Here is an 11314-nt window from a genome sequence, read left to right on the forward strand (position 1 = left end):
GAGCCACAGCTTCACTCCCCGCGTCGTTTTTGTTTCTGGTAGTTTATTGGAGATGAGTCTCCCAGACTCTTACAAATAACAGGCTTGAGCCACTGGCGCCCGGCACCACAGAACCCCTTGCTCTCGAATTCAATGACCACTCCAATAATTTTCAGTTTGATCAGCGCCCATAAATGCAGGGTGGAACACCCTCTTATCACCTTATAATTACAAAGACAAACTATTAGACCTGAAGCGAACACGGATAAAATATCCGACAAGCATCCAGCCGTTTCTCTCCGCCCCGGAAAAAGAAATGAGATACCAGCGAGACTTAACGCCCACCCGAACGCCTCTTGGGGCTTCCTATTGGGTAGATATGAGCACCCTGGTTACGCCATCACAACGCGCTTTTCAGCGCGTGGCGTGGGGCGGGGAAAAGGGTACGCAGCTTGCGCGCAGGTCCTTGGCCAGGCGGTGGATGGCTCTTTGACCTGCCCTGAGTTCACTAGCACCGCCCCGTCTCGCACTGCCAACCACGCCTTCTGGGCGTCAACTTCCTAGATTTCTCCACCTTTAGCAAGATCAACGAGAAGACTCCTCCTGCATGTAGAGCAACCCGAGCAGGAGCGTAACCGAATGGCGTAAGAACGTGAAAGGAAAGCCGTGAACGTCTGCGCATTCCTGTCCCGAGCCATTCTAGATGCGGGTGAGTGTCGAGGCCTCAGCCCCAACCCTAAGTGGAGCCCGAAGTGATTAGACCCCCTTCCCCGAGATGCCAAGCCCTAGCCCATTCCCAGCATGCTCCACGTGGGATGCCCTGGCAGGTGCTAGGCGGAGAACTGCCTTCCGAAGGGGCAGTACATTAGCTCCTTAATGAAGTCTTTAGATGAGTCATGTCTTCTCTCACCCTCATTCTCCATTTTGCCCTCCCTTTTCCACAGTTTACACCATCCACCTTCACCTTAAAAAAAAAAACAAACTCATTTCAGGAATCATTTGGATAATTTCTGCTTTGTTTCCGTGTGCAGTTTTTTTTTCCTTCAGTGTGCAATTTTAAGGTTCAGTTGTGTATAATCGTGTACATCCCCATATTGTATTTTTAGCCTCCCCTAATGGGGAAATAGTTTTAAATAATTTAAATTTTGTATTTTGTATAAAATTTGTAGGCTTCTTGATTAACATTTTTGCATCCAGGGGATGCGATCAGGAAGAATTTCGACCTGTATACCATAATAAAGTCAGAGACATGTGACTTCATATACTAGCCAGAAATAATGAATATTGTGTAATGTGAAATGCAAAACTAAGCAGAACTTTTTCCTTTTGGGAATGTGTAGGAATGCCACCATCCTGCCTCTCTTCTCGCCCCATCCTCGCTCAGGAATTCTGTCTTACAGTCTGTTCCACACCTTGTGCTGATAGAAGTCAAAGTCAGTTCCATCTAGACGGAAAGCATAGATATGATTTCCTTATAACAGCAACAATGAGTTCCATATAGTAGAACAGTGGTGTGTGCAAAACCAGTTATACTCAATACATCCCTTTTCCATATATAGAAAAACAAAGTTTTTGCATAATTTATTTATTAGATTCTCGATAACATAGTAGGAGCACTGTGTTGATTACTGTGTAATGGAAAAAAGGTTAAACTGAAGTCATGAAGATCTAGTTTCTACACTTCTACCACTGATTACCTTTTGATTATTGGGTCAGCTTGAGGTACTCCATTTCCTATCTGTAAAATGAAAGAAATGACATTAGTTATGATTTGATGTCATGAAGGCTTCTTTCAAATTTAAGAGACAAAGGGAAAATTTAAGTAGCATAGTAAAGAAGTTTTTTTTGTGTGGCATTTGAGGAGAATTGGGAAATGTTTACCTTTTTTAGCATATGAAACATACAATTTTTTTTGTCGGTTGTGGGGCATGAACTCCAGACTTGTGTGCTGTCCTTGCGCTCTTCAGCTCAAGGCTAGTATTGTACCACTTTGAGCCACAGTACCAACTTCTGGTTTGCTGGTGTTTAATTGCAGATAAGAGTCTCATGGACTTTCCTGCCCAGCCTGGCTTCAAACCTCATTCTTCAGATCTCAGCCTCCTTAGTAGCTAGGGTTACAGGCGTCAGCCACCAGCACTTGGCTTTCCAATTAATTGTGGTCTTTTATTACATTAATAATTAGGATACTGCACTATAAACCATTTAGTTTTAGAAACAGAAAGGTTAATAGTATATGAGGATAGTATCAATTTCAAGAAACCTGGTTTAGATATACTACAGGTTATTAAGTTATTAGCCATCAGTTTAATAAAGCACTGTATTGAAAAGAGAAGTTAGAATTTAGGGGGAAATTTTTGGATTAAATTTGAATTTATCTGTTCTCTTTAATGGCTTGATATAAAACTCCATTTATATATTTGAGCTATTTAAATAATATAATGCGTAGCTGCTATAAAAAATTCTTTAAGCTAGGCACCAATGGCTCATACCTGTAATCCTGGCTATACAGGAGGCTGAGATGTGAGGATCATAGTTGGAAGCCAGCCTGGGCATGAAAGTCCATGAGGCTCTTATCTCCAATTAATCACAGAAAAAGCCAGAAGTGGTGCTGTGGCTCAAGAGGTAAAGTGCTAGCCTTGAGCAAAAGGAGCTTAGGGACAATGCCCAGACCCAGACAGAGTTCAAGCCCCAGAACTGGCACACAAAAAAATTCTTTGAAGGGACTGATGAATGGACAAGTTCTGTGACATTAGTTTCTATGGAAAATAGTTTATTACTTGGTTAATTAAATCCTTAAAAATAGCCCGCTACAGCAAATTCTATTTTGTAGAAAAGTAAAAGTTTCTACAAAATTCTAGTTTATATCAAACTATAATTGGGTAACATTGGAAGCTAAAGATTCTGGAGTGTTTGGGAAGCTGTTTGTGGGAGGGGGGTGTTTTGTTTTTAAACAGTAAAATGTAAGTATATGAGAAATACCAGATTAGAGGGCTAAACAAAATATTTTAAGTCTTTTTCTTCTTTATAGGAAAAAATGCTTTCAGAAAGCAGTTCGTTTTTGAAGGGTGTGATGCTCGGAAGCATTTTCTGTGTCTTGATCACTATGCTAGGACATGTTAGGATTGGTCATGGAAATAGAATGCACCACCATGAGCACCATCACCTACAAGCTCCTAACAAAGAAGATATCTTGAAAATTTCAGAGGATGAACGCATGGAGCTCAGTAAGAGCTTTCAGGTATATTGCATCATCCTTGTAAAACCCAAAGATGTGAGTCTTTGGGCCGCAGTGAAGGAGACTTGGACCAAACACTGTGACAAAGCGGAGTTCTTCAGTTCTGAAAATGTTAAAGTGTTTGAATCAATTAATCTGGAAACAAATGATATATGGTTGATGATGAGGAAAGCTTACAAATATGCCTTTGATAAGTATAAAGAGCAATACCACTGGTTCTTCCTGGCACGTCCCACTACATTTGCTATTATTGAAAACCTAAAGTATTTTTTGTTAAAAAAGGATCCATCACAACCTTTCTATCTAGGCCACACTATAAAATCTGGAGACCTTGAATATGTGAGTGTGGAAGGAGGAATAGTCTTAAGTATAGAATCAATGAAAAGACTTGATAGCCTTCTCAATATTCCTGAAAAGTGTCCTGAGCAGGGAGGAATGATTTGGAAGATATCTGAAGATAAGCAGCTAGCAGTCTGCCTGAAATATGCTGGAGTGTTTGCAGAAAATGCAGAAGATGCTGATGGAAAAGATGTATTTAATACTAAATCTGTTGGGCTTTTTATTAAAGAGGCAAAGACTAATCACCCAAACCAGGTAGTAGAAGGATGTTGTTCAGATATGGCTGTTACTTTTAATGGACTAACTCCTAATCAGATGCATGTGATGATGTATGGGGTATACCGACTTAGAGCATTTGGACATGTTTTCAATGATGCATTGGTTTTCTTACCTCCAAATGGTTCTGATAATGACTAAGACATGGAGTAACAAGAGCCATGCATTTGGTCATCATATTTGCTCTCATTTGTGGTAACAATTACGTATCCAATACTGGGATGTTTCTGTTTTCCTTGTCTAATCTGGAGACACTGGTATGATCATGCATTAAAGTTTACTATTATATCTTTAAATGGAGTGATATTTTTTCCTTAAAATGCTTTGTGAAAATTTTAAATATGTTGGAAATAAATGCTTGGAGAATAATAATTTCAAAAGTAAAGAATATATTTATTAATATGTGATAAAGTCTTGGTTATAAACATTAAAAATCAGTGTGGCATCTAGTCTTCCTGATTAAAAAATTTATCCTGTCTTTCTAGCATTCTAGTATATGTAAATGAAATCTCTAGTTGTTATTTTCTGTTAGAATGTTTAGCTGTTTCCTTTACATCTAATGTACACTTATGCTTTAAATTTCCTGAATTGCCAATATATTTGCCTTTTTTTTTTTTTGGTCCAGTTGTGCAGCCTCAACTCTGGGCCGGGCGCTGTCCCTTAGTTCTTCAGCTCAAGGCTAGTGCTCTACTACTTGATCCACAGCGCCACTTCCGGGCTTTTCTACTTATGTGATACTAAGGATTTGAACCCAGGGCCTCATGCATGCAAGGCCAAGCATTCTACCACTGAGCCACCTTCCGAGCCCTTTCTTCTTTTTCTATTTTTTTGGCCAGTCATGAGGTTTGAGTCTGGGTACAGTCCCTGACCTTTTTGTGGTCAAGGTTAGCACTCTACCACTTGAGCCACAGCACCACTTCTGAATTTTTCTATTTATATAGTACTGAGTAATCAAACCCAGGGCTTCATGCATGCTAGGCGAGCACTCTAAGCCACATTCCCAGCCCCTAGGTTTGTCTTCTTAAGGAATACAATCAAGCAACTAAGAAAATATTCCTTATATCAAATATGAATATTTTATATCAAATATTGATATATTCCTTATATCAAATGTTCCTTATATCCAAAGAAAATTGAATTCTATCCCTGATAGATGAAATGAAAATTACTTAATATTCATTAAGTAATTTTTCTGGAAACTAATTTTATTCCTTAGCATACAAAATTTTTGTGTAATACTGTACTTGAGCACACAGATATTGAAGTTAGAATGACCATGAAGAATGTAATGTCATTGATCTGCAACTTGGATAAAAATGTACCATATGAGCTTTACATATTCCTGTTGAGTAAAAGTTCTGTGGACATTTCCTTTGAAGAATTTGGGTGTTTTTGTTTTTTGTGTGTGTGTTGTTTGTTTTTATTTTCAGTTTTCACTTACATAAGTTGATTCTGGCCTGAGTTTTATTTTGTTCTTGAAATTCTGGAAGTTTCCCAGGTTCTTGCATAACACACATAACTGTTTTTGGTACAAAGGCCCTAAACCTAAACAGCTATTTTCAATTAACATACCATTTGTCTAAATTCAATGACTACCCAAAATCTAACCAGTGGTGTATAAGTTGTTCTTGTGCTCACAGATACATGACATACCTGGAGCTGACATATTCTATAATTTGGCCAGCCTTTGAACTAACCCCATGATGCTAATGGTCTCCCAAAGCTTTAGCAAACCAGATAATTTCCTGAGGAAGTCTTTGGCTTCAGATAATTCTTTTTTTTTTGTTGGGGGGGTGTCCAGTCGTGGGGCCTGAACTCTGGGCCTGGGCGCTGTCCCTCAGCTCTTCAGCTCAAGGCTAGTGCTCTACCACTTGAGCCACAGCTCCACTTCCAGCTTTTTTCTTTTTTGCTTATGTGGTGCTGAGGAATCAAACCCAGGGCCTCAGGCATGCAAGGCAAGCACTCTACCACTGAGCCACCTTCCCAGCCCAGATAATTGATTCTTAAGAGTAGTGTGTCAAACCCTTTGTTTCCATTGCTCTGGTTGCTATTGGGATTTTTGGTTAAGATGAGGTATTATTGATTTGTCTTGGGGTTTATTTGTGTGTGTGTGTGTGTGTGTGTGTGTGTGCGCGCGCGCTCTGCAGTTTGAACTCTGGGATTTTTGGTTAAGATGAGGTATTATTGATTTGTCTTGGGGTTTATTGGGGGGGGGTCCAGTCATGGCGCCTGAACTCTGGGCCTGGGCGCTGTCCTTCAGCTCTTCAGCTCAAGGCTAGCGCTCTACCACTTGAGCCACAGTGCCACTTCCAGCTTTTTTTCTTTTTGCTTATGTGGTGCTGAGGAATTGAACCCAGGGCCTTAGGCATGCAAGGCAAGCGCTCTACCACTGAGCCACCATCCCAGCCCACCTTTAGTTTTTCTTTTACTCAAGGCTGGTGCTCTCTTATTTGAACCACAGCTTCACTTCCAACATTATTAGTTTTGATGAATCATAAATCTTTACCAAGCACCCTAATATGTGGTCTCAGGTGAAGTACTATTAATCAAACATGCCTAATATGAGGACAATGACAGTGTTTCTCTGAGTGTGAGACACTGACCCAAGAAAAAAATATTTTTCTATTTGTATTTTCTTGTCTCTAACATCAGTATATGTAAATTTTCATCATTAAATATATTTGTATAGCAAAATATGTCAGAGAATGCATTTCATTATCATATTTGCTAATAGGTACTAGGTAATACAGCCTTTTAAGTCAAATTAATGCTCAATCATTTTGTAAGAATAATCCATTATAAAATGTCTAAACATGCTGTCTATGAATTTATATCCAATTTTATAGATATAATGAGTCAGTAATTACAGTTTACCAAGAACAGTTCTACTGAGGTCATAGTTAACAGATTTGATATCCATTCATGTTGGCCAGCTTTACTGAGAAAAATAATACATTCAGTAGTCAAAAACTAACCTAAATTCCACTGTATTAGGGAGAGAATTGAAAAGATTGCAGAGCAATAGAAGTTGGTTATGAATGCAAGTATACTTTCTTTTTTGGAGGGGAGAGGGGCCTGGGCCCTGTCCCTCAGCTCTTCAGCTCAAGGCTAGCACTCTACCACTTGAGCCACAGCGCCACTTCCAGCTTTTTTCATTTTGCTTATGTGGTGCTGAGGAATCGAACCCAGGGCCTCAGGCATGCAAGGCAAGTGCTCTACCACTGAACCACCTTCCCAGCCCCACAAGTATACTTTCATATGGCAATCCACACTCCTTAAACGCATCTGAGATGTGATGTCAGTGAAAATACTATTTGTTTTGTTTGTGAAGGTACTGGGGCTTGAACTCAGGGCTTTACACTCTTGTTTGGCTTTTTTACTCAAGGCTGCCACTCTACTACCTGATCTACACCTCCACTTCTAGCTTTTTTTGCTGGCCAACTGAAGATAAGAGTCTGATAGAGCTTCCTGTCAAGGTTGGCTTCAATCCATGATCCTTAGATCTCAGCCTCCTAAGAAGCATACAGGAATGAGCCACTGGCACTCTGCCCAACTAAAATCTTTCAGATCACAAGAAATTGAAAATGTTAAAATGTAAGTATGCAGAAACAGACATTTCAATCCCTATGGAAAAATAAGTAAAAATAAAATTATATGCTCTGTGTGTGTGTGTGTGTGTATACACACATGCTTTTTTGGTCAAGGGTGACATTCTGCCATTTGAACCACGGATCCACTTCCATTTTTTTTAGTAATTAATTGTAGATATGAGACCCACTTTACTGTCTGGGCTGGCTTTGAATCTTGATCTGCAGATCTCAGCATCCTGACTAGTTAGATTACAGGCTTGAACCACTGGCACCCTGGCAAATAAGTTGCTTTTTTAAAGTTGCCTCAGTGCTAGATCTGAAACTTAGAGGTAAAGTGCTTGCCTACCATGTACCAGGCCCTAGATTTGGTTTTCATAGGTTTAATTTTCAACTAGAGGGAAGGCGGGTTCTTAATCTAAAGACTAAAGGACTATTAACACTGGTAAATACTGTTTCATCATGAAAATAATGGTAAAGTTTGCAAGTTTTCAAATGTCAGAGTATTGAACTGCAGGGTAAGCCAATCCCAGGCTTGGAGAACCAAGTATCTACTTTCAAAACAGAAGGTAGCTGGTTACCAGTGGCTCATGCCTGTAATCCTAGCAATTCAGGAAGCTGAGGTCTGAGGATCGTGGTTCAAAGCCAGCTAGGGCAGGAAAGTCTGTGAGACTCATCTCCAATAAACCACTCAGAAAACTGGAAGTGGTGCTGTGGTTCAAGTGGTTGAGCACTAGCCTTGATCTGAAGAACTGAGGGACAGCAACCAGGCCCAGAGTTCAAGCCCCACAACCGAAAAAAAAAAAAGTGAGCCAAAGACTTAATTTGCAGGAATAAATCATTCTTTTTAACTATGCACTTTTCTGCTTTTCCAAACATAGTTCCTGTAAACAAATTCATTTCCCTTTTTGCCCCATGATCAGACAACCTATTTCTATTCTTACTACTTCGTTTTTTGTTTTGGTTTCGTTTCATTTTTGGTTTTTTTGGTCATGGGGCTTGAACTCTGGGTCTGGACACTGTCCCTCAGCTCTTAAGCTCAAGGCTAGCGCTCTACCTATCACTTGAGCAACACTGCCACTTCCTATTTTCTGGTGGTTAATTCATGATAAGAGCCTCACAGACTTTCCTTCCCTAGCTGGCTTTGAACCACAATCCTTAGATCTTAGCCTCCTGAGTAGCTAAGATTACAGGTTTAGCCACCTGTACCTGGCCAGAAAGATACTTTTTTGTATTTTTTTAAGTCTAGAATTTTTCTTCTTTGGTGGAATTCCAATAATACTTATAATTTGAACAGCATAAAATAATTGAGGCTTTGAAAAGCCCTATGTTCACATACTAGGTAAATTTAAAATATCTTATAAGAAAACCAATGAGAATTAGGATGCTTTGTTTTCCTACTTTTGAAATGGGACTTTTTGGTGTCAGTCCCAGGGCTTGAACTCAGGGCCTGGAAACTGTCCAAGCTTTTTTGCTCACGGCTAGCACTCTACCACCACTTGAGCCACAGCTCCATTTAAAGCTTTTTGTGGTTAAGGAGATAAGAGTCTCACAGACTTTCCTGTCAGGCTGGCTTTGAACTGTGTTCCTCAGATCTCAGTGTCTCTTGAGTAGCTAGGATTATAGGCCTGACATGGGACTTTTAAAAAGTAGGGGTGGGGCTGGGAAGGTGGCTCAGTGGTAGAGCACTTGCCTTGCATGCATGAGGCCCTGGGTTTGATTCCTCAGCACCACATATGCAGGGAAAAAAAGCCTAAGTGGCACTGTGGCTCAAGTGGTAGAGTGCTAGCCTTGAACTGAAGAGCTGAGGGACAGCACCCAGGTCCAGAGTTCAGGCCCCATGACCAGACCCCCCCCCAAAAAAATTAGTGGTGGTAGTACACACAGGAGCTGTGGCAGGAGGATCAGTTCTAGTACAGCCTATGCTACATGGCAAGACCCTTATAAAAATGGAATAAATATTGAGATGATCTGATGAATTTGACTTTTTGCTTTTTACCTAAAAGAAAACCTTATTTAGTATATGTTGACATTAAGAAATCTCCTTTAGCCAGATGCTGGTGCTTATGCCTGTAATCCTACTCAGGAGGCTGAGATCTGAGGATCATGGTTCAAAGCCAGCCCAGTCAGGAAAGTCCATGAGACTCATCTCCAATAAACTACTAGAAAACTGAAAGTCCAGATGTAGCTCAGTTTTTAATTAACCACTTCTTATAGTTACACATCTTTTCCTTCCACTAATACAGGTCTTTTTAGTCATTTGAAACAAAAGTTCCCACTTTTAGTATTTTGTTTTTGTTACTTATGTTGACTATATTTCAGAATCCCTGTAATTGCTAAAATAATTTATTTAGAATTAAACATTCTGTGTAGCTAGGATTATAGGTGCGAGCCACCAGCAAAACTCCCTATTTGTAATAAACATTATTAGAAAAAAATTAGCGTCATCTTATCTTCCCATGCATAAATTATATTGCCTGAAAGGTTTTCCTTTTAATCAAATCTGCCTCATAATCTTAGTATTGATCTTTAAAATGTCATTAATTTGCTCAATTCATGTTTGATCTGATGGTGATTTAGTCCTTTAATACTATTTCATGTCTTATTAATGCTTTAATACATAATACTTATTTGGTTTTAATACAATACTAAACAAATTGGTATTATACTTGGTAATATTTACTATTACATCTGCCATATAAAGTACAATTAAAAATAAAGAAAAGAATCCTTTGTGGTTGGAGGCATTGCATAGTTGGTAGAGTGCCAAACCAATGAGAGAAAGCATCAGGTAGCAAGTTCAAGTCCCCAGGCTTGGACCAAAAAAGAAAAAAGCATAATAAAGCTGAGTGCCAGTGGCTCACATCTATAAATCGTACTCAGGAAACTAAGATCTAAGGAATACAGCTTAAAGACAGCACAGGCAGGAAAGTGTGGAAGACTCTTCTCTCAGAGTAACTACCAAAAAAGCTAGAGGTAGTGCTGTGGCTCAAGTGGCAGAGCACTAGTCATGAGAAAAAATTAAAAAAAAGCTCAAGGACAGTGCCTACACCCTGAGCTCAAGCCCAGTACTCTTACACTGGTGTAAACACACACACACACACACAATTATATACAATTAGACTTATTTGTATATAATTATATGCAATTAATTTTGTTGTCTTAGTATGATTAGTAAAATAGTAGACATATATTCTGTGGAGCTTCCAAACTCCTTATTTTTTTGGTAAGTTTCTTTCATATTTTTACATTGTTATTTTTTAAATTTTATTTTCTTGTAAAGATGCTGTACAGAGGGGTTACAGTAACATGAGTAAGGTAATGAGTAATTTCTTGTTACCCCCTCCTTTGTTTTTCTCCTACTTCCCTTCCCTCTCTCACCTCCCTGACTCCTCCCTCCCCAAAAAGTGTAAAGTTTATTTCCAACAGTGTCTTATAAATAATTTTTGGTAAGTTTCTGACTGATAGAGACCTTAGGAGTGATGCATTATATTGACATGGGATGCATGCTTTACCACTGTTTTTCTTCCATTACAATGTTATTTAGTGGATACTCTTAGAAACTCAAGAGGTAACTCAAATCGTGTAATTCAGTAGAAAGGTAGGCAGAGTTCAGCAAAACAAAACAGGTAGTTGAAAGGAGTAGGGTGGGGTCAAGGGGAAAGAGATGGAAAATGAAGATAAAAAGGGGAGAAGGCAGGCAAGAATGCAATGTATATCCTACAAAGAAGAGTGAGAGAAGGGGTGGGTAGAGATGGGCGAGAATGTTGAAAGAGGTGACGTTGCTCAGGTATATTATATTCATAAACTGCTTTGTTAAATGACAACTCGTTTGTACATCTAATTAAAGATAATTTTAATTTTTTCATTGTTATTATAAAGGTGATATACAGAAAGC

The 11314-nt window shown here is 39.2% G+C and overlaps 1 protein-coding gene across 1 annotated transcript; it reads left to right on the forward strand.

Moving 5' to 3' along the window:
* The first annotated feature begins 526 nt into the window (after window positions 1-526).
* C1galt1c1 (C1GALT1-specific chaperone 1) lies at window positions 527-4467 on the forward strand. The gene is made up of 2 exons (XM_013018085.1): window positions 527-688; window positions 3008-4467. The coding sequence occupies exons 1-2, from the start codon at window positions 683-685 to the stop codon at window positions 3968-3970; spliced, it is 969 nt and encodes a 322-aa protein (XP_012873539.1). The 5' UTR covers window positions 527-682; the 3' UTR covers window positions 3971-4467.
* Window positions 4468-11314: the final 6847 nt, after the last annotated feature.

Source organism: Dipodomys ordii, unplaced genomic scaffold, assembly GCF_000151885.1.
Source record: "Dipodomys ordii isolate 6190 unplaced genomic scaffold, Dord_2.0 Scaffold38, whole genome shotgun sequence".
Taxonomy (NCBI): Eukaryota; Metazoa; Chordata; class Mammalia; order Rodentia; family Heteromyidae; genus Dipodomys; species Dipodomys ordii.